Source organism: Myiozetetes cayanensis, unplaced genomic scaffold (assembly GCF_022539395.1).
Source record: "Myiozetetes cayanensis isolate MyiCay16 unplaced genomic scaffold, myiCay2020 scf2-11, whole genome shotgun sequence".
Taxonomy (NCBI): Eukaryota; Metazoa; Chordata; class Aves; order Passeriformes; family Tyrannidae; genus Myiozetetes; species Myiozetetes cayanensis.
In genome coordinates this window covers 42,999,059-43,026,943 of record NW_026087411.1, presented here as the reverse complement: position 1 = coordinate 43,026,943, position 27,885 = coordinate 42,999,059, and the positions used below count along the sequence as shown (strand labels likewise).

The window sequence follows — 27,885 nt, the reverse complement described above, 5'->3', positions numbered from 1 at the left end:
TCCTCATGTTTAGTCACTTGTAGAAGTGTTCCAGTTTTCAAATAATTTGAACACTTCCTTCACAGTGAGTTCAATGGGATTTTCTGTTCCCATCAACTTTGAAAATATCCTGTACTTTTATTAAACCACCCTAGAAATTTTGTGTTTTATATCAAACACTGACTTTTTGAAATGCAGTGTTATGAGAGTAGGGTTTGTGAAAAATTAAGCCACTACAAGACTTCACACTTCCTAATGTTTTGAGTAACTTCATGTGTAATACAGAAATAGCATCAGTTTTGGCTGATTAGTAGTGACTGAAAGTGTCAAGCAATGAGTTAGTTCACTTCTCAAGGAAAATGCTCAATGTGTAGTCAAAATTGTTGATACTCTGATCTCACATCAGTAGGTATATTTTTCTGAAGAAAATATTTTTATTTTAGCCTATTGCAAAAGGTTAAAAAAATTCCTCCTCATGATGTCTCAGTTTTGAAGGCCTAGATGTATTATTCATCTAAGGAGTAACATTATGTATTTGAAAACCACTGAGAGAGTCTTGCATGCGCTGTGATCAATATATTTAGCCATCTGCAAAAAAAAAAAAGAGATTACTTTGTTCACCTCTTTTGAGAAAAAGGCTTTCTCTGACAGTCACAGGTTCCATTCAATGCTTGCATTTTCTAAATACCAGCATGGCTTACCTAAAAAGACCAGTGGAACTGATCACCAGTATAAGAGACAAAGTCAATGTTACATGCTCTCACTTCTCATGCTATGTCTTGGTGAGGAAGTGCTGCAGTCTTGGTGCAGCCACAGGTAGAGGATGCCAAACCTGCTACTATTAACATGGAGAACCTGGAACCAGAGATGAGCTTGGGAAGTCTCTGTGCTTGATATTGGTAATTGTTTGTTTCTTGGTAGTTTATAGTTGTACAATCTGGGATCCCGGCACTGTGCAAACACAGAACAACAAGATGATGCCTGGAAAATTTGCAGCCTAGCTGACTGTAAAGCCTCTTGGACAATGGGTGGATAGATGCCATCAGCTGGAGAGGCAGTGAAAGTTTCTTCCAATTCCTCAAAGGGCTTCAGTCTGCCAACATGTGTCACCTCCATTTCATACTGGCTGAGCTTAAGCCAGCTGGCTTTCCTCCAGATCCTTTTTCCCATCAGATATTTAGACAGCAGAGAATGCATTTTTTCTTTGCTCAGTGAAGAGATGTAGAACAAATATTCTTGTTCACAAAGATGACAGTATACCAGACTATCTCAGTGGTTTTTAAATTATGTTATTCCTTGGTTAAATACAACTTCTAGGCCTTCACAACTGAGAACCCTCAAGAAGGAACTGAAATTACTCCATACAAACATCTGGGAATTCTTCCAAAGAATTCAGAATGCTTCACAAGGTTCAGAAATTTTCTTCTCTATAGCTCAGCAGGAGTGCTACTGTTCATAGATTCCTGATGTTAGCATATGGTAAAAATTCATGAGTAATTTTGAGACACGAAATAATCACAAATTTTGCCCTTTACACTTGTGATGTTCTTGAATTTGTTTGCTATGCAGAAATGTCTTTTGGTAAAGCCTCTTACTCTGTAAGTCATCCACAAGCAATTCATTGTAAATATTCCTAAAATACAATCCATGACCTGCTGAACCCTGATCCTGCAAATACTTACTCACATTCTTCTTGTGCTTAGTTCCATTAAAATCAAAGGAACTTTTACATGTGGTTGTAAAGTTAAGCCCAGGCATAAGTGTTTGTAGGACGAAGGTTTAGGTTGTTCCATAACCCTTGATATTCTATGTGATATGTAGTCTCAGTTTGTTAAATGAGATGCAGGCACTCAAACCCGTGGAAAGTCAGGGTTTTTTCAGTCTCAAGGTATTACTCCTGTTCCCTAATTGAAGAGTTATAGAATCCATCCTTACAAGTCTGAATTTTGGGTTATTTGAGTACATAATCCAGATTTTCTGGTAGTGATCCAACTTGAAATTAGCTTTGGACCACAGCTAAATACAAATAAAAGGTTATTGAATCAAGTTCATTTAAGGCACAGAGTGAATATTCATTAGCTTTTTTGATGATTTCTTAATCACTACAGAGCCTTCTGTGCTATGAACTTAATGATGGGGGAAAGTACTGATAAGCAGAGTTTCTAGGCTTTGTAGCCATCCAGAGTTCTAATGGAAAATGTTTACTAGAGCTGGACAGATTTGTTTGCAGAAAATAAACCTGGAGTTTGAAAATTTGCCTAGCTCACTGGAGAGAAAAACAGAGTCTAGGAAAAGCTGTTGACTGGCATGTTCAGCTATGTAGTTAGCTGTATGTTGCCTACTGTGCATCCAGTGGTGAAAAGAATATAGAGCCTTTTGAATTTAACACATAAATTGCATTTGGTATTTGTTTCTGCAGTCTCACTTGCTACTATTTCTGTGTCTCTCTCATTTTCACCATTTCAAGCAGGAAGGCATCATAAAAAGTTCCATTAGTTGTGTACCTATGTGTATATGTGTGCATCTAAATATGATCACCAGTGATTAAAGTTACTCCTTCATATATGCTGGAGATTTCCATCCTGTCATTTTAGTTCAGAGAAGTGGTATTTAAATGGTCATGAAACAGGATCTCTGAACTACTGAAAATAGAAGATTCATGGTTTTCCATTAAGATATATAGCACATATTTATACACTGTATTTTTTCAATATATCTGGTAATCGGTCTTTTAGGCTTTGAAGGCAGAAAGTAAATTTGAAGTTAATTAGGGAAGGATTTTATTAGTTAGAATTTTTATCTCCCCCTGAAATCTGTGTAGTTGAATTCACAATATCGAAGAAAGATCTGGAAGGATACAAAAATATTCCTAATAAAAAGTTTAAAAACTCTCTAAAATATTTATAAAAGAGAGTTTTGGATTCTTTATTCCCCAAATAATGTGTACAGGGTTTGTGAGGGTGTGTTGGAGAATAGGTTCTACTGATGCTTGTCTGGGAGGAATGTGTGCTTGTAATTTCACCCACAACCCACAATTTTCACACAGGAATAATGTGTGTCTGATTTATGTAGATTAAAATTGTCCGTATGATAGCTAACATAGCCCTAAATTTAAATTTGTGTTTATACTAACATGCACATATACATACTGAGATCCTCTTATGCCTCTCAACTCACCCTCCTACGAAAGGATCGTAAACAGGTTCCACTTATGAAAATATTTCATATCTATTCTCAGTAGTTTTCTCAGGTACTGAATTGAACTGAACCCATTCTGTGAGCTATCCTGTCTATGTTTGTAATGCATTGCTGTGATGTACCTTAGAGAAAGAAATCACAATTTTCCTAAGCCTCACTCAAGTAGACTGTACTATACAATTTAAAGAAAACAGTGATTTCTATGTGAGAAATTTAAAATTCATTGTGTCATAGTATTAAGGGAAAAAAAAAGTAAATACATATTATGTCAGTACTTCCAATAGTTGATATCATCCAGATGATTATATGGATAACTGCTTGAAAGCAGCTTAGAATTGTAGGCATGGCAGTTACTTTCTCTAAAGATTTTTATTTTACTTCATCAGTAAAACTGTATTTCCAATTCTAATTCATTGTTTTGAATTGAAAATAATCTCTCTGTAACCAGGTTTAAATTGGTACAAAGGACACTGATAACTAGGACAGGGTGCCTACCAATCCCTACAAAGAGCTCCATACAGAGAACTCTGGTATTTTCACTAGTATTTTTATTGCTTTTTATTTCACAGAAGGGGAGAAAGAAGTGAGACCAGTAGCAGGTATTATTAGAAGGTTTCAAGCAGTGTCAATATTTCAGTCTATCGCAAATACTAACTTATCCTGGGGAGGGATGCTGGGACCTGGAGTGAAGATGTCATGTTCTCTGCTCTCCAAACTCTCTTGAGTGGAGATTTGTTTCCTCTGCCTCTGCTCTCCTGCTCCAGAGTGAGACATTGCAGATCCCAGATTCTGGTGGGGTTGCAGGAGGTTGGGATGACACTCTGTGCACCGCTGTGCTGAGTTGAGACTATCAACTCCTTCCACACATGGCAGAGGCTGGCTTGCTCAGGCATGAGTCTGGACTGGGGCCGAGATGTGATGAATGAGCTCTTTTTATACTTTCCTGTCTGTGAGACCTAGCAGGCCTTTTGAACTATTTCCCTAGCAGAAGTGGAATGAACTGCTCTGACCAGCCCACTTTTCGTGTTGGCACATGTATGTGCCTGCACTTTTTGCCTAGAGCTTGTTGTGTGACACATTCCTCTGGGGGAGAAGAGTTACTCTAGGCTGTGTTGATGAGCTCAACAGCCTCGGGCCATGCTGGGTTCACTGCACATACAATGTGACTCCTTGAGCATATCCACACTCTCCATTTATCAATGATTTCCATGCATCTTAAAGCTCCTGAGTGGCAGGTTACCATGTACAGCACTAGAAATGGCCACGTTTTTCACCTCTTTGTCTCTGCTCTGTGTACTTATCTTTCAGATTTCTCATGCAGACCTATTAACAAATTGGAGTGTACTCAAGCATGAGAGAGAATTTAACTTTACAGCCATTACCACTGTGCCTCAGCATTTTTTGTTTCAGAAAAACGGAAAGATTGCTTCTGAAAAAATGCAATGGATGCATCTTATGCTGTATGTATATCAAAGGACTACTTTCTGTATACAGTGTGAGGTTTTTTACCCCCAGCAAGCCAGGACACTTAGTTAATTAGGAACTTTTGGTAAATATCTCCTTCCCTCCTCAATAGTTCAGCTGGATCCAAGTTTTCCTATCAGCTTTGTGTAAAGCATACTTCAGCATAATTAGAACACCAGCTGGGCTGTAGAGGTTGGGGGTCATCTAAACTGCGTAAACAGCACCTACAGGGAGTTTGCGCTCTAGGTGTCATTGACATTGTAGTATCAATTTGAACCAAAGTAATGAATAAACCCAATTAATGTTATATATACAATCTTAATGTTAGATTTTGAAAATATTTTTCTGACTGAGCTTAGTCTGGTTCCTACTGAATCAGAGGAAGTTAGTCTCTTTTATATAAAAAGACTTTGTCCTCTGAATTCCTTGAAGTTTGACTAATTTTTCCATGAAAATTTGTTGCTTTCCTACGGCAAGGTGTTTTTTTTCCCAAACAATAAAATGCCAGTATGTTATGAGTTGTTTGAAATCATGTGTTCTGTTTTGACTGTCCACTTTCTTTGACACAAATGACGATTTCATCCTTGGTCTGCTGTGTTTCTTTTTGTTCCCACTTCTTGATTAAAAAAATGAAGACAAACAGAGCCACAACATCTGTGTTTCACATGTTTACAAACCCATTTCATTAATTCTATGAAGTGTCCAGGATTATATGTAGCATTTTTTTCTCTAGGTGTGATTTTCAATAGGAAAAGTTTAATCCAATAGAGATTATCCAAAAAATAACTTAACTGAAGTTCTTATAAAAAGTTGATTTCTTAAGATGGGTATTTTGACCCCTGCATAAACAGAGTGCATGGTTCTGTTGGACCAGCCCACTTTTCGTGTTGGCACATGTGGTTGGCTTGTGGTTCCAGGCATGTATCACACAACCTTATTGCAAACTTGGCAATTGAATTGATGAAAAAGATTAATGTGTAGTGCAGTGGCTGGACATGTAAGGTCCAGGAATCAGAGTTTAATTTACAGTTCCCTGGATGGCTTGGTAAAAAAAGAAGGCACACTGCTATGGTGCTGGCATTTCCGATGTTTAGAAAAACAGGGCCCACTGTTCATCATAAGTTGTTTTTACTTTTGAAGTTCATTGGTTTCCCTGACATAGGCAGGTGGCTTAGTGAAACTAGGGTTATTTGGAAAGGCAGGATTCTTCTGGGAGAGTGAAAACTGTATGGTTTATTCTACAGTGAAACCTTGTTTTGTCAAATTCCTTAGCTGCTTGAGCCTTAAGCTTGGAGGCCTAGCTAAGCATTTGAGTGAATGCTTTGTTGTTGCTAGCTCTCGTTCATATCTGGCTGTAGGGCATCTTGCAGACAGGCTTCACTTGATAGTCACTTCATGTGGAAGGCAGCGAGGGAAGGAGGAATGTGAACAGATATACACTGCTCTAATTCTTTACAATCTGCCCAAGAAAAGTTGCCCTGGGAAGCAGGTCAGAAAACTCTGATTTAATATGAAAGGAGAGGCACGCATTTCATATCATAAAACTGTTACCTGAATGAGTCTATTAAACCTGGACTCCTCGTTCCAAATCAAACCTAGCAGTCTGGATGGAATGTGAAAAAAACCCAACAAACAGATTAGACCCACTGGATCTTGCTATAACTGTAATGATACAGCTGATACACAGAAAGTGAGTTGATTGTGGGGTAAAGTGAATGTCTTGCTGCTGAAGTTTTTCCTTCTTCTACAGTGAATTTCAGTTGTTCAACTGTGAAGTAAGAGAAGGGTTCCTTGTATGCCTTGTATCTTAGATGGAACTCATAGGTTGGTCTTTTTTCAGTCCTCACATTGAGGAATACTTTTTTTAAAAAAGTATTTATTTACAAATAAATTTGATATTGAAGTAAGGATTCATACCCTATACACAGGCTGAAGTCAATTTTCTCCTCACAGATTTTTTTTCTCTCTCAGATGTTTAGCTTCAACACTTTCCCTTGGTAACATTTGTAATATGGAGACAGGGAGGATTTAATTGGATTAATTTGCTTTTAACCAAACCAAAATTTGTACTTCTTTCTTCAACAGCAGAAGACTAATTTCCCAAGCTCCAGTTTCCTTCTTAGTGATTTATCTCTGTTTACAGATAAAGCAGAAGGCTGTAAGACAGGACAGATAAAGTGAGGACATTCTATACTCAATATATTTTCATTAGAGTCAGCAGATAAATGCCTGTCATAAAAGTAGAGCAATTTATTCTTAAAATGTGTTTTGATAGGTAGGCATTTATATTCTTTTTAGAGTTTCTTGGTAACCATTTCCAAACACATCAGCGACATTAATGGAATCTCTCAAATACTTAAGAGATGAAAAGCGATCCTTTTCATGCAGAAAAACTAGAAAACAGATTAAGTAAAGATCACTAAAGAAGGATTGTAAAACTTCAATTTGGAACTCACATCCTCTACTCTTTTCTTGATAGGTACTTATATCTTTAAACATTCATGAAATTCATAGATCATATTGATTCTGCTCCATTAGAACAACCCAAGATACACTTGATATTACAGACAAACCTAGGTGCTTTACTAAGTTAAGTCATTAAGTTTGGGATGTTTCTGAAGGTACTGTGTGAGAGACCCTAGTTTCCTTCCTATTAAAAATTTGGACAACTGAATGAAAGCTATCTCATGAAAATAAAAAAAAATGACAGAAATGAAGCTTATGAATGGAAATGTGTCAGATTGAGATAGAACCACTAAAGTACCCCACGCTTTTTTTTGCCCCTATAAATGATCTTCCCTTTTTTTTTTTCACTCTTTGCCATGATGTCTGAACATTTGATTCCCTCCAGTTGCCCTATTTTTTTCACTGTGCTCTGAATTCAACATTATTCCACTAGAAGCTGCATTGTCTACACTTTTTATGCCTCCTAAGTGAAACACTTATGTTGAATAACAGAGAAGCTAAACACTCAATTTTAAATAGAATGGATTTCAAGTTAGAAAATAAAATCCAACAGACTTAATGAGTTTCTATATCAAGCAACAAGCTTCTCCTATGTATATGAACTGCTGAAAAAAAATTTAAACAGTGGCTTCTAGTATGGTAGAATGATAAAGTGCTGCCTAAGCATCAGTTCCCACAACTCTGTTGTTCCGTAAGGCAGAAAGCCTTGAGTCCAAAACATGCAAGGCAAAATACCTTTTTACTGAGAATTCCACTCTTTGGTGTGCAAAGTGCAGTGGCCTTTATCCAGCAAAGCGTTGAAGCCCATGTTTTTCTTTAAGCCCATGAATTCGTTTGATCTAGTGAGAGAGCAGTCTGTTGACACACTTGCCAGGCTTTTTAGAAGATGTTTGTTGCTTTTCTGTACGACTTGGGGGATTAAGCCCTGCCGTACAGAACATGCTGTCCAGTCTGATGCTATTGTTATTTTTCTGAAGAAAAATGTTTTAATGTAGAAACAGAAGTGGTTTCTGACACTCTCTTTGTTCTGAAGAGCTTGCTTACAACAAAAGGAACCCTTCTGTGGACACACAATAGTTTGCTGATTAGAGTGCTCAGCTGAAGAGGAAAGAACCTAGGTTCAAATCCTTGATCTAAACCAGACAGAGGAGGGAATTAAACCTAAATTCTCTAGTGTGAGAGATTAGGATATTCCACTGGGATAACAACAAGCCAGGTTTCAACTCCCTGCTCTGTCTGGTTTGGATCAGGGAGTTGAACCTCAGTCTCCTCCATCTCAGCTGCGTGCCCTCATCACCAAGCTATTTCATCAAGATGGGATGGGTATTATGTTCTTAAAAAAACACCAAACAACAAACCCAACAAAAAACCCAAAACAAAACAAACAAACAAACAAACAAAAATTTAAAAAGCTCATTTTGCACCAGAGTAAAATCTAAACTATCCAGTCCTGACTATTTCCACATGATGAAATTGTTGTTTCCTGGCCAGTCCTAGGGAGAGCTACTCCGTGGTCACATACTGAGAGTGCCAGAAGCAATAGGAAGATATAAACCCCTTTGTCCCTGCAAATGCAGCTAGAGATGCAGAGATTCAGCCATGTTATCCACATGACTTTGGCAGAAACAGAGAAAACAAAACCACCAGAAGCCAGTTCATGTGAATACCAGAGCTATCTCAGTGAACCACAGTTTTGTTTGGAGGAGAATGGGGGAGGAAGATTAATATTCTGTCAATGCTGTCAGAGGTGTCTGTGTCAGAGCACAGGCTGTCCCTGTGAGTTTGCTTGAAACTTCAAGCAGCTTTTTTCTTCACTGATTTCCATGCCTTTCTTCTCTCCCTTGATTTTCTACCTGGTTCTCTCTAATTTCCATCCTTTTCTCCTCCTTTCCTTGCCTTTGCCATATATTCATGTCCTTCTGTTTTCTACAAAAAACTGTACTGGCTTAAGCTTTAGTCTTTGCAATGGCACACACAGTTGAACCTTGCTGCAAAATCCTCTGCGAATGTGCTTATATCAGTTGACAGAAATGGATGGGTTTTAGCTGTTTATCTTGTCCTTGTAATCCACACACACATGTTGAATTTCTTAATCTAATCCCAGGCATTTTTAAAGGTTTAAGTGGATTTCTTTGCTCATTACCTTCTCTTTTGCCTCCTGATTTTAGCTAACAGTAGACCACCTATTGATTTTTGACAATCTAGCATGTGAACCCTTTTATAGCCCTTTGCAGAGGGCTTGTTTTACTTCAGTCATGTGAAGTTCATGGACTGAAAGTCTATGTCTGTCAGAATTTGCAGTGTTGAGTATCTCCAGGTATGAAGCATGGACCTCTAGTTCAAAATAAGAGTATTTTACATTAATTCGCTTGTAATGGAAAATGACCACTGCCTACTAAATCAACATTAGAGTGTGCATGTTTATACCAAAAAATTATTCACAGTAGAGTTAGAATGGAAATGTGGGGTGCATGAATTATAATCAGAGTCGTTATTTCAGTTCCATTCACCAACATGCAAGCACTGCTGCAGAATGCATGCCTGGAAATCAGGTTATTATATGTGCCCAAGGGGGACTCAGTTTTGCTGGGTATGAGCATTTGTCAGACTGCTGGAAAAGTATGATAGGGTATTTCTTTTAGTTTCCTCTCAAGTCCCATGATCAGTAAGCCCGAGCTGGTTTTCACATTTCAATAACCTCTAAGACCTTTCCGATGTCACCTGTTAATACCAAGTGACTGACTCAGCGGAACCTGGTTAGCATTAAACTTCATGATGTCTGCTGAAGTTGACAGGGTGGGCATCTGCAAAAATGCAGGGAAATCCTGGTCTCTGCATGGCTGCAGGATGTTCTTATTGGGTTCCTGACCAAATGCTGGATGTGCAGCACACAAGGGAAACAGAGAACAGTGTACACAATGAAACTAGCATACAGTGTAGTGATCCAGTGAGGAAACTGTCCTCATAATCTTTAATGAAGTGCTATCATGGAATTGGATCTCCCTACTGTAAAACGACCCAAGGTACTTTGTAATCAAACTCCGCACTGTAAACTGCATTACATGAAGTCAGCTCCATTGCATCCTTCCTGGCAGACACTTTAGAACCATAATTACTTTAATCTCTATCTTTAATTTGCTCTATTGTGCTTCTGTCATTGCAGAATCTTTGCTACCAAGAGATGTATTCATTTTTTCAGTGCTTACTGTAAATTGCAAATTAAGGGTGACATGATTAACTCTCAATTGCCCTGTTTTTTGTGGGATTAAGTCAAGCTCATCATTACTTGAACATTAGTTTATCGTGGTTTAATGAGATACACAGTACTACATTTGGCTTGGGGGATCTGTTCCAAATAGAGGTCTATTTGCAAAGAAAGTTGTTTTGAGAAACTACTGTAGCTACAGAGATCTCTGTCAACCCTGGGGAAGTGAGCTGGATAATTGTGAGTTAGAAATGGATCATCATCTTTAATTTAAATGAATAGTATCTAATTATTAAGGCTTGGGCCTTATTAGTCTGTCACAGTATTCTCACGTCCTTCAGCAGGAATTAAGGACGTTTAATTCTTACATAATGTCATACCTTGTAAAAGTTTCATACTGAGCAATTGTAAGGCTGTATTTACATTTTTATATTAGTCATTTTACAGCTTTTTTTATTTAGCAGAGGATGAGTCAGTGAGATTTGAAGTGCCATTTGCAGAGGAAATCTATCATGTATAGTGGAAAGTGTCCCGGAAGGCAAAACAACTGCAGATCCCAAATTAAATACTGAATAAAGAGAAAGGGAGATTTCTGTGATGCCAGGTTTCCAAGGACTGGTTCATTCCACAGTGTTCAAGTAATGTCTTAGTGGTTCTTTCTAACTCTTGTTTCACTTCAGTTACTTCCAAGATTTACATTTTATAAACCTCTTTTAATCACTGTTGTAAAAATCCATTCTGAGTTAAAATTCAGTATATAGTTTATGTTCCAAGAAATAGACATGCCTGCCTGGCATTAATTCTGGCTCCCCTCTGTGTTGGAAATCCAATTTCCAAATCTTTCACTTGCCAGTTATGGAAGGGAGTAAGTAAAAAAAATCAGATAAAACTGATGAAAATTTGTCTCCAATTTCAAGTTCACTACTTCTAGGTATCTGTACAAGCAAAATAAAAGCATATCTAAAGATTCTGATACTTCACCTGACTGCTTCCAATATATCTAGATCTTCTGCCTCCTTTCTGCTCCTTCCTTCCCCCCATCTTTTTTTCCATCTCATCCTCTACCATTCAACAATATACTTTGGGCCCTGGTGGCAGTGACTTAGCTTTGCAGTTGATGATTCTGCCACTGTTTTTATTCCCAAGATCAAGAGATAACAAGTCACTGAGTCTGTAGAATGATCCATTTTTGAGCCACAGTTTGAAGTTGCTCAGTACCATCTATATTTAAGAAAAAAAAACAAACAAACAAAAACAAACCAACAAATATGAAGTGTTTCAAAGATGTATTTGAAAAAATCCACCAATGCTCTTTGAGGTACTGAAAGGTATCTTTAAGGAATGCTGGCCTTAGATCTCCATACATTCTGTGTTATGAGTGTGGAAGAACCACAGATTAGCATGAAGGTAACACTCCGTGCACAGGAACTCTTTGTAAACTGCCCTTTCATAAATATGTGTTGTTGGCCCAACATCTCTGAATTTCCTTTATCTTTTTGATTTAATGACCATCAGTTCTTAGTGTCTAAATAGAGACCTCTTTTGTGGCTTTAGATGAAGTGGATGCTTTTGGGATTTTCAGCTGATACCTCCATTGGTAAAAGGCTCAGTAAGAGATATCCATAAAGGTTAAAAGCAACATCAGTTTGTTGAAGAGGCTTTTTTTCATGAACGTTTCCAACGAGCAGGCTGCTTAGATTAATTAAATAATGTAAAAAACATCCCCACTAAGGCAAGTCCCCATAGTTCAATTTTTCCATCAGGAGACCAGAATTATGCACCTTATTTCTGAGGTCACTTCCATAATTGCAACAACATACATATTTTTAATAGCTTTTCCTTTTTAATGGATATTTAAATGGAGGTAATTAAATATGGGTTTTTTCATACCTGTCTCCTGAGAGGAAACATAACAACATGATGAAAATAAAAGTAAATGGGAAGTAATAAATGCATTTTTGCTCCCTAAGCAGTACTGGTTGCTGATTGTTAAGACTCTCAGAGTGATAATGTGGAGATACAGATGCCTGTAATACTGTATAAAACTGAATTCCAATATATTTCAGTTTAATAAGCTATTGTTGAAAGTGTTACTGCTGTCAGAAGTACCAGCTGTATATCATGGGGTGAGGTAGTCATGAAATTTGGTGTGTAAAGCAGATGTATAACCTTTTGAAAATCATACCCAGTTGCTTTTCTCTTCTAGACATTTTTGGGCCCCTTTCTAATTTTGAAACTCTTCTCTCTGTGTCCTAATCAGTGGGATGATTGACTTCTGTCACTGGGCCAACACTTCAGTCAAATATATTGTGTTTCTTTCACTGGATCTGGACCCACATGGCTGTATTGTAGGTCATGTCAGACATGAGGCAACGAGTCTCTGAAGGTTAGGAGTTTGCATTGGCACAGACTGAACCTAAATGCTCAGAATTTCAGATTCTTCTCAACATACTGAAATGTCTTTGGCTTTCAAAAGTGGGTTAGATATTGTGTAGGTACTGACTGCCTAATAAAAGCATCAGCTGCCTTGTGTCCAGTTAAGCAGCAAAGAGCAAGACTTTCTTATCATCTGACTTTTTAGACCTTTTTCCTGTTCCCAGTCAAAACTAGAATGGTAAAGGTCTACAAGAGAATGTTTAAGAATGGCAAGTAAGGTCCAAAGTCTTTCTCAAGTTCAGTTTTGATTTTTGGATGGCCCCTGAAAGGATTACAGTGTTCTAGCTGGTATCCCTGCCTGTTCTCACAGTGACATCTCTGAGCTGTTAACAGCAAGACTTTCACTTCTCAAAAACCTTTCAAACTCTCATTGAGGGAAAACCAAACTAAGAAGTAATCAGAAGTTAGCCATTTCACATTGCCTGTCTTATGCTTTGATGTTCTTATTCTCCTTTTCTTGTTTAGCAGTCGTATTACTGGAACTGGAAAAAATGTAATGGATTGCTTTTCCTGTGAACAAATGGTCTAGTCTAACTTTGTCACTCAGCTGCCTGCAAAAACTGTTTGTAGGTTCAAGTGTTTCTGCTATGAATATTATCCCTTCTTTCCTCCACATTTACCCAAAGAATAAAAGAGTAGTTTGAGTCTAAATGTATTTTTAATACATACGCATCTAGAATTAATCACAAGCAGTTTTACACCACCTGTGAGTATAAGTTAGCTATCTGAGCTTCCTTTGTTAATTGGGAAGAAGAGAAACATTTTAAGGGAAATCCTATTCTATTCCAAGAGAAAAGATCTCAGGTAGTTGGGATGAATGCCTTCTGAATGGTTTCCTTTATACTGAGCTTAAATAACTGTTGTGGGTGAGACACCTCATTTCAGCAGGCTCAAGTTCAACAAATCCCACTCAATGCACTTTGGTATGATATGAATGCCTCAGATTGAAGGGTAAGGCCTGGGGAGAGCATACTTTTGTTAACTCTTTAGTGTGCGTGTGTGTGTGTATTCTGAAATTAGAACAGAAAGATAATTTTAAAATAGTAACAAAAATAACGTTAAATATATGTTAGGAACTGAAATCTGCTTCCTACCCTTCTCAAGAAATAGTATTTCTTCCCTGTAAGACATAGAGGTCAGAGGCTACAAGGCAATGGATCTGTAGCTCCCCTACAGCTAATATCTATTCTGTTCCATTTCATTATTTCTGAAATTGGGGTAAGGACATATAAAAGCTGAACCATATTTGGTTCTGAGCTTATGTATTTAAAATAATAAGAATATTTAAGGGAAAAAAATAAAATAAAATTTTTTTAAAAAGGTAATATCTGAGGGATGAAAACACAGAGAAATTATTATGTCCTCAACCCATTTAGGATAAAGACTAAGAGGTAGATAGGTTTTGTCTGTGAGAGGTTACCAGGAGCTGTAGTGAGGGAAAAACTGTAATGAGCCATAGAACCATAGAATCATAGAATTGTTAAAACTGGAAATGACCTCTATGGTCACAGAGTCCAAACATTAAATAAAACTGTAAAAGCACTCACTCTATTGAAACAATGATTTTTAGGCTCATCTTTTGAAGGTTTTTTTTTCAGGAAAGAGAAAAGCTCAGGAAAAATGAGGAGAACTCTCAGCATATCTAGACAAACACAAACTTGTGGTTCATATGGATCAATAGAAATGAACTCATGAACTGTACACATATGTGTGTATAGAATAAAAGCCCAAGAAAAAAATATTTTCCTTGTATTGTCAATTTTCACAGGATAACCAGCAACACTGAAAAACTTTGTTAAATTCTTTTCTCTCTGTATATCACTATTTTTCAGTGAAGTCAAAGGTACAAAAGAAGCATGAATAGTTATGATCATTCTGGTTTTATTGTTTATTTACAGTTTTCAGAGGTATTTCAATGGTCATTGTATTTAAGATCATTGCTAAGCCTGATGTTTATATTAACAAATAGGGAATAAAAAAGCTTTAGATTTTCTAATTGGAAGTTGTCATGCCTTTAGTAACTTGAGTGACTGACTGAAGACAGTTTCCTCTCTTGCAGGAAGATTGATGTAAAATCCCTTTTAAAGTGCTTAATCTTATCTATTGTATTCCCATTTTTACAGAAATGAACTAAATGCTCATCTAGCTATGGCTTCAGAGGTTCTGTAATAGATAATCTTCCAAGACTGACAGTCATAGATTGTTATGGACAAAGCAAGGAACTCAAAGGCATTTGGGTGCATATTTTAAAAGGTTTATGGAAAACCTCCCCACAAATTTAACTTTAAAAGTCCATTCTTAGTACTAAAAGCAGTTATATGTATGGTGAGATGTGTACATTTGAGGTATATAATGCATAATGATGACTCTTTGCTTTGCTTTATATTATAGTTGAAATGAGGTGTTTGTGTATTCCTATCATGCGTTGTATGTATTTGTTGGTCTAAGGTATACTCCGGGTAAAACTATCCTTAGAGCAAACACTCCACTCTACATCTCTGAACCCATAGGTTAACTCCATGTGGTTTCAACTTCCATCCTTTAACAACAAATTACTATTTATGTAAGCTGTCAAATCCACATAGGACAGGCAGCTGCAAAAGAAACTGAAGAGTATAAACCATAGAGAGAAGCATAAGATTCCCATAAGAGACTAGTCTTTCATTTTCTGTATTTAACCCTGTAAGAGTGAATTATTCATTACAATCAAGCTAAAGCTCCTCCAGTCTTACCAGCTCATCCACAGATTTGTTGAAAATTAAAGCTCAGTGTGAAACCTCCAGAGAATTAGTCTGAGTTAATAACACCTGCAAAGAACAGAGATTTCACTGTGAGGTAAATTGCTGTGTGATTGCCCACACATCAGCAAAAATTGTAATTGGGAGAACTGAATATTTTCTCTGTGTTTAACTGGTGAGGATTTTGTGGGGTGTCATTTTACGTTACGTAGTAGAGTTATAATTTAGAATGTTTCACAGCAACTGATTGTGTTTATTTTAACAGCAATTTTTCTTTTCTGTGAGATTTCTATTGCTGTTAGCTGCTATTGCAACTTTACAGAATACGCATTTAGAAACCATTCTTATTCTTAGGGAAAATTGTCAAAGACAGGCTTTAAACTGTGGAATTTTCTTCCCGTGACTTCTTGTGAATTTAGAAGTTGATACTTTCCCCTACCTAGCTGTATCTCATAAAGAGCAAGACAAGTCAGGATTTTGATCTCTACATCTGTAGCATATGTACACTCAGCAGCTCCCTGGAGAGCAGTAGAAACTACCTAAAGCATAGGTTTTTCTTTCTTCCAGATGTTTCAGAAATACACTCTTAAATAACATGAAAAATTCAGGTGGAGCTCCTAAATCAAATTGGGTATTAACATTATTATCTATCCAAAAAAAAAAGATAAAGAAAAAGTCAAATTGCCATTTCTCAATGTTGTGATGCATTGTTACATGCTGAGATCTTATTTCCTGCATTTTCCATGAGTCCTGTATTAATTCACAGCTTATGTTTGTAGCAGGATTCAGGCTTCTGACTGATGATGGTAACACAGCTCCAGTATGAAATGGATAAAACTTACATCATTCAAGATAGGTCTATATGGGAGAGCCTCAGACAGACTTCTTTTTGCCTGTCTTTTGAAGAGAACCAGCTCTGATCCACAGTGCTATCCTTGGTAGCAATACTGAGCTCAGTAGGTTGCTCAGAGACTTAGTTGCTTTTTTCATGCATGCTAACACAACTGGATGTGCCTTCTGGATTCAAACTTCTTGGCATCTGCCTGCTCATCTCTGGACAAATGTGCTTTTGTGGCTTGCAAAGCTACGTGACCTTATTTAAATCATAATGCATAGTTTATTTACATGGTTACAGAGTTTGAACTTTATTTAATAGCAAGTTCTTTGCACTAGAGAATATGCTTTTAAATTACGCTCTGAATGCTACCAGGAACTTGTTGGTATAGTCTTTTGTCCTTACTTATTAATCTCTTACCACCCTTCTCACTTTTGTTCCTTACAAAGAAAGCTCAAGTGCTTGCTTCACTAAACTCAAACTTATAGCCATAGCTGTTGGGCTTTTGTTTTGTTTTGTTTTTCCTTTCTCCTCTTTTTTTCCAGTTGTGACAGGAAAAAACCCCACACTGGTTAAAGACTAAGGAAAGAGGAACATATCTAAGAGAGTGACAACTGGTTTCATATGTGTACGTTTTAGTGCCGTGAAACCTGCTTCAGTAAATTCCTGTTACACACCTTTTACAGTTACTGGAATAAAATGTCCCTGATGTGAAAAGCAAACACATAAGAGACAGGGAACTTATAACTACATGAATGTGTTAGACAATAATATGTAGAGTGGGTGCTCCTGCTGTACATAACAGCTGAGCTATTCTTACTGCAACACAACTAAGGGCTAATATAACACAGGTTTATTTCCTTTGATTAACGTGGGATGTATTAAAAAAATAATTTTCTGGGCAAGGCTCATATAGTCCTGCTGCCTGCTCCAGAGGTTGCTGAGAAGTGTAATAAAATAACAAATCCCTACTGGCTGAGTAATCTTTATCCACAACACTTCAAAGTATTTCCCTTGTTCACTTGAGAACAGAACTGTGGGTAAGTGGCTGCCAGCAGAGAATTGTCTCTGAAAGTTCTGCCATGGACTCCAGCTTCAAATTGCTAATCTCTGTGTCACTGATCATGGATCATCCTAGAGTTTAACTCAGCTGTTAGAGGGCTAAGGGATGACCTGGTGTTTGGCTCAGGGCTCTAGGGAAGAGGAAACAGGTGGACTGTATAAGCAAACCTCCATGTGTCAACATCCATGCACTTGTCAGAGGAATTTATCTGCTCCAGCTGTGCTGCTCCAAGAGGGGATCTTTCAGTATATGTTTATCTGATGTATTATGTATCTGAAAGGTGCTGTCAGTTTCTTTCAGAGAAAAACTTTGTAGCGTTGAGAATGTAGTTGTGAGAATGATCTAGTGTCACCATAGGATCCCTCAGTATTAACCGAAGTACCAGCTAACAGCAGCTGATTGGGCTAGGTGCATTGTAGCGGTCTTGTCCAAGAGAAAAGGGAACGAGGCAAGGAGTTGACTGTCGTTTTACAGAGAGGAAAAACAATGCACTGAAAGAATGTGTGTTGAGAAAGGCAGCGGAAATTCAGAGGAGCAAAAGTAGAAATTTGAAAGAAGTCTTGTGCTGTGAGCTTCTAAGTCCATGTTTCAAACAGTCTGTGTCATGTACAAATTTCAGTTGTTTAAAAGCTTTTATTTTCAAAATACGACACCAATGATAAAGATATCTCAAAAAAGGGGAAAAATAATGTCCAAAATTGAAAGAAAGGAACTCCAGGTATGCAAAACAGACTCCCACTTCCTTGAGTACAAGTATTTGTTTGTTTATTCCTGCTCTATTACAGATATGTACCTGAATTTAGGTGCATGTCTTTGAATTATGAACTTGTTCACAATTTATGGAAATTTGTGTACATGGAGTCACATCTATCTTTAAGTTTGAAATATTCTTGGAATATAAATTTTGTATAAGCACTTAACAAGAAAAGAAAAAAATTCTGGTTTTCTAGGTTGTCCTGGGGCCAAGAAGAATGAGTTCCTGACTAGTGTTTTGGATGCATTGTCCACAGATATGGTGCACGCAGTCTCTGATCCATCCTTGTCTTCTAGCCGGTGGGTTTCAGATCCTTTTTGTGTGTCTTTAAAAGGATTCTGGCAGTGGTGAATGAATTGTTGATGGGTTTGAGAAGCCTTCACAAAGAGTAAATTTCCAAGAACCTATCTTGGAGACTACTTCAAAGTTATCACTGTGGATTATATCCACTAAACAGAGATGCACTTGATAGAGGAATTTTCAGCAGCACACATTAGAGTTTATCTGTAGCTGCTGGTGCAACTGTCTGTCAGGTTTTTTTCTCCTCTAGGCTTTATTTGATGAATGTTTGTGTGTAACCTTCCTGATTCATATGCAAGCCTAGTTGCTTGCAAAAGAAGTCATTGCTACCAACAGTCACAGATAACATTAAAAATGCATAAATGCTGTCAAACTTTGGGCATCTGCAGGTCAGCTGTTTACCATCTGAAGAGGAGATGGCATTTATTGTTATAACTTATCATGTAATTCAATACCTTTAGGTGTTTTATCTCTAAAAGCATCCATCATGTAATTAGAGCCTAGGTGTTTGGCGATGCTGATTGTTGATCTATTTCTGTTGATTACTTTACACATTTAACGCATCTGTTGTCTATGAAACTGTCTTTTCCTTTTTGATTTCTCTCTTCATTTTTCTCTGTTTCAGAAAATTAAAGAGGAAAGCACTGTTTCCCAATGTGGTGCTGATCTCAACAGGATTTCAGAGAGTTAACTAAATGCAGATTCCAGCCCTTAGTGTAAAATTTAGGCTACAGTTGGCCAAAGTGGAAAAAGAGGGATTTACTACAAGAAGTTAGTGTCCAAAAGTAGGGAGGTTTATGTAACAATACATCTGATGGTTATGTAACTATTCTGAAACAAAGGCATAAACCCAGGTTTATGTATCTTAGAATTAAGACTCAACTCTTTTTTTTTTTTTTCCTGTTTCAGGGTTTCAGAGCCTGATCCAAATCATACTCTGGAAGAGAGAGTGGTCCATTGGTATTTCAAACAGCTGGATAAAAATTCCAGTGGTGATATTGGCAAGAAAGAAATCAAGCCCTTTAAGAGATTCCTGAGAAAGAAATCAAAGCCCAAAAAATGTGTGAAGAAGTTTGTGGAATACTGCGATGTGAACAACGATAAGTCCCTGTCAGTTCAGGAATTAATGGGCTGCTTGGGAGTAACAAAAGAAGAAGGTAAAACAGAAACAAAGAAACGCCATAGTAAGAAACTTTTCTGTCTGTCTTTTTTCACTACAACTTTCAAAGCTGATGAAGCCTGGTATTTATAAGTGCCAGAATTATACAAAATAAAAGAATACACCTGTCTGTAGCTAATGCAGCTGTTGTTAAGGGCAGATGGCAGGAAAGTTGCTTCTGTGTAGGCAAATCATCACATTGCTCCAGTAGAATCAAAAACTTCCTGTTGATTCTGACCATTAAATGTATCACAGTAGGAAACCTCAGAGGATATGATAACATTAACAGTCATCAAAAAACAGTTCCATTTTATTACAGTACTGTGTTCTGAAAGAATGGAAGTATCACACCTGTGCTTTTTGGATTGCTGGAAGGGAGCATGTCATTGAACTTACTAATGACCTCTCATTTCTCAAATGTGGTTTAGAGATACAGCAAGGAATGTGGTCATCTGCCAAACAGGTGGAACAACTGCTGATACATAACCACCTTACCTTGCTGCCAAAGTCGTAGAAAGGGGAACAACTAACTACGGAGTATAAGAGTCCCTGCAGTGTTCAATCATGCAATTCCTGAAAATGAAGAAGAATCTAAAAAAAAAATTTGTAAACAACAACAGTAGATTCCCATACTTTAAGAAGATGTAGAACAATTATTATAGGCAAATTGATTTGTCTGGTACCTTAAAATGAAGGGAGGACAGTAAAACAAAGGTGGCATTGGTTTTATTCAAGTCCAGAAAGGGAATACAGCAGAAAGACAGAAGAGCTCTACATTTTACTAATAAGTAAACTGTCTATGGCTCACAGAAACAGATCTCTCAAAGCAAGTATCAATCAAACCCATAATTTTTTTCTGTCACTTTTTTTTTGTGGACCTAATAATAATACCTTGCAATTTTCACTTAGATTATGTAGGTTAAAAAAATTTATATGAAGGTGGAAGACTGTTGTTATCTTTATGCTATAAATGTGGAAAGTTAAATGCTTCTGTCCTTCTGCAGCAGACACTGCTTGAGCTTATTTTAAATAAAACTTGGGTCCAAAATCACTGTCCAGAAGGTAAAGGAAAGCCGTAGCAAGACTGAAGGCAAATCTCAGTATTTTCAGTGTGTATTCCAGTGAAAAAACCCTCAAAGATCAGGATAAACTGCCTGTTTTGGAAATGAAAGTTGTAAGATGCATGAAATCATATGAAGATCATGCAGAAATTTGGCTGAAGTAAAAATTACATTCACCATAGCAGCAGTTTTTTAACAGATCTTCTAAAAAAATCTATTTAATAATGAGAACATTTGGAATGAAAAAAATATCTCAGAACTTTGACACTGAAAAACTAATGGCATTCAATTGGGAAAAAGTTCTAAAAATCATTGGGTTGCTTTACTGGAAATACATAGTTTTAAGGACAAGACAATAAAAATTAGTATTGTTGGAATATCATTATTCAGTTTTGTTTCTTGTGCTTGATAATTAAAATTTCCTTTCTGATAAACCTTTCACTTGCACCAAAAAAAAAAAATCAATTGGCACTTCACTGCAGCAACAGTTATATTTCTAGGAAAAGATGAGACTCCATTACTCAAGGTGTGAGAGCTGAGACAAGGAGGTGGTTCTGTATTATTTTATTTGATTCCCAGGTGTCTCGTATGAGAACCATTTGAAGCAATATAAAAACCATAGAGTTGTAAAGCATGCTTGGTGAGCAGAGTACTAGTTGCTGCAGTATTTTTCAAGGTCCAGTTTTGTTCCCCCTTGTCGCACTACAGCTTGTTTGACTCACAAACCAACATGGAAAACCAAAAGAGCAAGCTCTTCCCTAGTCTCAGAAGTTTGCTTGTGAGGTTGAATGGGCCAGCAGATTCATGAAGCTTATTGGGGTTTTTTTCCCCATTTTGAGTACTGTCTTGGACTTAGTTGCTAAGAAACTTAAAAAAACAATGATAATCTTGTAGCTTTACAGTTTAAATGTGAACAATGTCTTTGGCTTGTAGAACTGTTTCTGTACTCTGTCTTTAAGCAAAATAATTGCTCTCCAGACAGTTTGCTTGTCCATGCTTCTTTCTCACCAGGAATAATAGACTATATTTACTACTAAAGATTTAATAAGTTTGAAATGCTCAACAATGACTGGATGCAATCTCTTAAGCAAATGTCACATATTACCTGGCAAGAGATGTTGACATTTAACTTTCATATAATTCCATGAAAGAGGCAAAGCCTGTATTAGGAAAGAAAAAAGTGGATATTTCAATGAATGATCTGAAATGTTTTATTTCATTTATTGAAAGCTGCTCTCGAAAAATACCTTTTCAGAATGAGATCTTCAGTTCTGGGGGATGCTGCATGCAACTTGCAAACCTTATTTATAATGTTTTATTTTCCCTCCTTTAGCCGCCCCTAAAACCAACACTGAGAGCACTTCATCCAACAGGCAGGTGAGTACTGGGGAGAGAAAGATCTCCATTTCTGCCTTGACCAGCTGATGTTTTGGGGTTTTAGCAGTTAACATTTCGGCTTCAAAACTACATTAATCTGCCATTCTGCACACTTACCAGAAAAATGTAGACGAGCATCCCAGTTAACAAATTTTGTTGAAGTTCTATCCAGGGAAAGCTGAATCAGTCAATTCCAGGTGCAGAGTAAATGTATATAATGTGTAAAGTGGATTAGGCTTGCATTTGGAAATTCCTAGGAAAGTGTAAATTGACATATAGGTTATGATAATTTGATGAGTGTAACTGAGCCCTCATGAGTCTTCTGCATTCCAGAACAATAACATTCCCATACGCCTTTAAAAGTGCAATGCTTTGTCTTCATTTATCTTTTGCTTTAACTGAATTTTGTCAATTTTTCTTTGTGTCACACTATAGACATAAACTTACATTCACTGAAATTACTATTTGTGAACAAAGCTGTGGATTTCCCATGCCCTGTGAAAATTTGTACATTTCACAAACCTCACTAAATTACTAAACGGTGGTTTTAAACACCTTTTAAAATCTTAGGGTAGAGAAAAGAGCTGTCACTTTCAAATACCTTTTCTGGGTGAGCAAAAGGATGCTGAAGAACTAGGATTTTTGTCAGTCTGCTAATGTACATTTAAACTAAAACTGGCTTGGTCTGCAGAATGATTGGAGCAAATAAAATGTCAGATGTCCTGACAACATAATCTGTGATTTGGGTATCAATTTTCTGCAAATACTTCATTTTGTTTTTTGAAATAACACCAGTGTATGTCATCCATGGAGGTTTGGCTACTCAAGGCTTTCAGAGCTTCAAAAGTCACAAAAGTGGAGTTTTTAATTGAAGGACAGGTACATTTTGAAAAGGATGGACTGAAGTGAAAGCTCAGGAAAATAGGTTAAAAATTTGCATGTGTCTATTTTTAGAATCATTAATTCTAAAGATTCAGTTTTCTGGGCAGCATAGGCATACCTTCCTAATACTTTTGCATGGTCCTGAAGAAGGACTTGTAATTCCAGTTATTTGAATGGTCTAGTAAAAGAGTCATCTTCACACTGTTCTTACCTCACTACCGTATTAGTTAGAGCAATTGAATTATTAATTCCCACAAAAACATCAGTAAATTATGAACTGGTTTAAAAAATACTCATGTAAACATATTATAAAAACAGCTTAAGGTGATCCTGTACCCATGAAAATAGGAACTTGGATAAAAATATCCTAAAACCATAGTTCTAGTAAATGTTGTCTCATCTATCATAAAGGCAGATTAGTTTGTTAGAAATGGAACCCTAGGTGAATCTCCCCACAAGCCAAGAGAAATCTTCCTCTCATCATTGTTCATCAAGTTGTTCCTTTTTTTCTCTCATTTGTTTGATGTTAGGTTCACACTTCCTAAGGCAAGCTCAGTATTGGTTGTGGGTTTTACCAGAGACCTCCTACAAAACTTTGATGGAATATAAAATATTCTCACAGCTACAAGGATGTGATAAGTTTCTATTTGTTTAAACAAATGTTTGTGGTACTAATTTTTCCAGCTTTCCACACAAATTACTTATGGCTTTAAACAAGGCAGCCTGAAAACTATTATCCTGTCGGAACTGAAAAACATTCAAAGGGCTTATTTTAATTATATTACTGGCGCACGTGCATTTCACTTGAAGCATGACAAGCCCTCTCCTCTTTCTTGTAATCTGATCCTGAGCTGCAGAATCTGTAATAAAAGTGTCCTTAGAACAGCTATGGTTTTTAATTTTGTCCAATAATTTTGCTGACTCAGCATCAATTGTTTTAAGAGCTGTTGCTGACAAATGATAGCCTTAAATTAAGGCTGGCTAAGCAAACCATCTGTTGGCAGTTTCATACTTGAACAATACATGAGTGCAAATGCAGAAGGTAGTTTTCATCACAGAAATTCTCATTTGAAAAAACGTTATTGAAAAGCATGGGAGCCACTCAGAGGAAACCACCCATCTGAGGGCGTGATCAGATTTGCACCACTCAGGAGACACACACTCAAAAGTTCATTTTCTATTGGTTTATTGCATCAATTTAGTTTTATATATATATATATATATATGCTTATGTGTGCTTAGCTGTGTATTCCTGAATACGCTTTTCCACATATGTGCACATCTGTGAGTGTACAGGCACATAAGAGCTTACTGAAAGCAGATAGAGAAAATACACTAATATGCTAACTGAATCTCAGCTGGGATTGTTCTAAAAGAGGTCAAATACATGATGGGTCTGAGAGAACTAAGGTAGTGGCCAGGCATATTTCCCTTGCTTAGCTCCATCCTGTCCAACATACATGCACACACACACTGTCAGTGAGACCCAGAGGGTGTTTTGCAGCCTAGCAAAAAGTTTACAACAAAACTATAGGTTGTTCACAAGACTTTGGCCAGCAGCTCATTCCTTATACATCACATGCCATAGAAAGGTATATTGCACCAGGGACTTGCCCAGGCACTTGCTAAAACTGTGTGTTTAACAGGAATAGATTTAAAGGGACCGTAGGTAAGAAATAGTAAAAATGTTGCTCATAGCCTTGCTTGTATATACCATAAAGGGAAGTGGTTTTTTTTTGTTCCCCATGTATATTTGTGCAGAACTCGCCTTCTGATAGTGGCATGTGGACACTCTTGAGAAATAGAGATAGATATTTATACTGTATTAATTGAAAATATCATTAATGACACACATTTTTCCAACTTCCTTTCAGCAGGTTTCTAAGAAGCAAGGGTGAACACCTTACTGATCCAAGGCAGATCTCTTTGACATGTGGGAGATTTCCTCACCAAAAGGCAATAAAAACAACTGTAGTATTTGCACTTTGTACTTAAAAATGTAAATTCACTTTGTAGAAATGAAATATTTAAGCAGACTTTTTTTTAATCTGTGAAAATGTAATGACTAGTTTTGAAAAATTATCACATACAATGTATGTGTATTCTTTTGTTATCTGAAATATGTAAAACATGTTGGAGATGTAAAAGTTTGCATTTAATTAATTTTTTAGAAAATAACTTTTTGGTAAACAGTAGCATAGAAACCTGATTCTATGTATTTTGGTTTCAATAGTATGCCTCGTTTTTCTTAAAAATATCATTTAACTAGAGTTATGCTGAAAAATCTACTGTATTCTCAATTTTGTCCAAGCAGTGTTGAAAATGTCAGGTTTGTAGGACTGAGAGAATTATGTAAATTGCTGTTTACTTGGTTTTACAGTTTTTAACTGAACAGGTTTTTCATCGGTGGCAATATTTTGTTTGGGTTTTTTTAATTGTAATTATTAGACTTTTCGAAGATCATGCAATGAGAATACAACCACTAATGGATTAAAAAAACCAGTTATTCTACTTGGGATGCTTATAGAAAAATGTATCCTTTTATCCATTTTTAAAGTTCCTTTTATTATAAGTTTTGGTAGGATTTTTCTCCTATTTGCTTTCACTTGGGTTATTAGTACAGCAAACCAAAAAGTAGTAAGGTGTATTAGATTGTAATGTATCTCTGGTCTGGTATGGCCTCGGCCTAAAAGCATATTTCTGTGGTCAGTGCAAAGCAGGAACAAAGTTTATATGGGTCAGAATTTAAATCGTACTATACAGACAGGGAACAACAAGCAGATGGTTCAACCGTTTTCCCCCTACGCCGTACCAACTGTTTAGCTTGCCTCAGGGTCCGCTAGAGGTAAAGCTGAACAAATTATGAGCAGTTGTCCTCAGGAGGGGCTACTCACATAGCTCCTGCCTGAGACTTTTTCCTTGCTGTCTGAAAGAAGTTCTCGTAAGTTTTCATACCTTCTCTGTCATTTTTTCCCCCAGATGCTTTTTTTTTTTTTTTTTTTTTTTATTTGTGTCTGAGGAGAATAAGAACTTGCAGATATGAATTTAGGGCAGGGGACCCAAATGAAAAAAGCACTGTTTTTGAACAATTGTGAGTTACAAGCAGCTGAGTTGATCAATGCAGTGGTAGATGGACTGCTGGCATCTATGGACTGCTGGCATCTAGGACCTGACAAGGAAAGGCAGGAATGTTGCAACAAGTAGTGATTTCATTCTGGTTTGTTTAAATAATAAACGGGATCTGACATGTGACTAGCTAATCATAATAGCATCCTGACTTGAACTTGTACCCAGTGAAGCTTTTTTGCAAATAAAAATGTTTCATTTCAATTCTGACGTGCTGAAGTGATAGGAAACATTGTATGCAATGGAATCGTACCCCAGAAATTATGTACTCCAAGCTTTGGCAGCAGGAGAAACCAAGATGCATCTGTGTGTTATCTTGTATTTTTGTTTTAAAAAGTATTTGTTATTCTTTAATACTGTTAAACTTTGAATTTAATCTTCTTTATAGATTAAAGGTCAATATGTAATCAAACTATGCTGGTGGGTTTTATTTTGCAACATAGTGAGCCATGTTGGGAAGCAAAGACACACGGTGATTTCACCACTGCGTGGAGTTTGCAAGAAACCTCATGGCTGCACATTGTGTTAATCTTCTTTCTTTCCTTGTCCCTTTATAGAATTCTCTTCTTGCCTTATTCATACCATTGCTTTCTCAAAATAGTGATTTTGAGGCCATACTGTTTGATGCTACTGTCTCCATATAATTTCCGTTTGTCTCTTGCCTTTTCTCTGCAAAGTGAGAGATGACACCTTTTGCCCTCAATGGGACTGTGAGCTGCTGGGCAACATTCAGCCTGGCTGAGGAGAGAGGGCAAAATCAGAGAGTTCTCAGCACCTGGTCAGGTGGTCACAGTATGGTTAATAACAGCATTTTATAAGAAGGATCTAATTCCCTCACTGTGGCCTTTGGAGACAATATAAATGTAGGCTACCAAATATTTTGCCATGTTCATGATTTGAAAGTGCACCCCGTTTAAACTAAGAGGGTGTGTGGGGAGACAGATTTGGACTAGCCATGTGATTATATAATGAGCAGCCTCAAACACTGATGAAAACACAACTAAATGTTAAAGGCACTCATGTCTTCAAAGACCTCTACAACACAGAGTCATTTAATAACTCTACAATGACTGAAACATGAGGTTTTCCTCTTTGTATGTATTTCTGTCTCATCAATTTTATGGTTTATTTCAAATACCAGCAATTAACACTACTTGAATAGAAGTAGTACTGACTTCTCATAGTTCCAGTTCATACACCTGATGGGATCACACTTAAAAGCTTGCTAAATTCACCTTGAGTTCCTTTATCTTCCATATATCCACAGGACATTTAAACTTGGATAAATCTTGGTCTTTCTAGTTGTAACCAAGCATGGCCTTGATACCAAAAAGGAATCCATGTGAATAGGCCCTTAGGCTCACACTGCAGTACCAGTGTTTATTTAGTTACACAGTAATTAATTAGTTCTAGTTTTTATCCTAGTCCATGTGCAACAGTTTAGTTTCAATTTTAATTATGTTCTTATTGAAAACACAAATAATATTCTGCTTCTCATTGACCAATATTTGTTCCAGTTCCAGCTATTGCTGAACATATTTGTTCAGAGCTTTTAAAAGGTTGCAAATAGAAGACTATAAGGTTTGAAAAATATGTATGTATTCAGTGATTTGTCCAGACTGTTGCAATGTCCATTAGTCAACAGGCCACATAGTGAGAAATGTTTCTTGTTTTGTCAACACTTTGAAAAACTTTTTTGTTTTGTCCCCATCCCTAAATATAAGCCAATTTCATAGTTCAAGTATTACCAAAACCACTTAGTTCTCAGTCTTCTCCCAGTCTAACAAAATGCCTAGATTTCAGATACTCATTTTGTAGAACTGGGACCTAGATGATGGCTCT

At 36.9% G+C, this 27,885-nt stretch overlaps 1 protein-coding gene across 5 annotated transcripts in view; it reads left to right on the top strand.

The window, feature by feature from the left end:
• SMOC2 (SPARC related modular calcium binding 2) overlaps positions 1-26,455 on the top strand; it is a 138,322-nt gene extending 111,867 nt beyond the window's left edge. For 2 of the 5 annotated variants that reach the window (XM_050315997.1, XM_050316001.1), the window contains exons 10-13: positions 18,335-18,437; positions 19,348-19,622; positions 21,992-22,035; positions 24,792-26,455. In XM_050315997.1, coding sequence (XP_050171954.1) covers positions 18,335-18,437; positions 19,348-19,622; positions 21,992-22,035; positions 24,792-24,815 — 446 coding nt within the window. In that variant the 3' untranslated portion in view covers positions 24,816-26,455. The remainder of the gene's footprint in view (positions 1-18,334; positions 18,438-19,347; positions 19,623-21,991; positions 22,036-24,791) is intronic. The other 3 variants (XM_050316000.1, XM_050315999.1, XM_050315998.1) reach the window with 3 other exon arrangements.
• Positions 26,456-27,885: the final 1,430 nt, after the last annotated feature.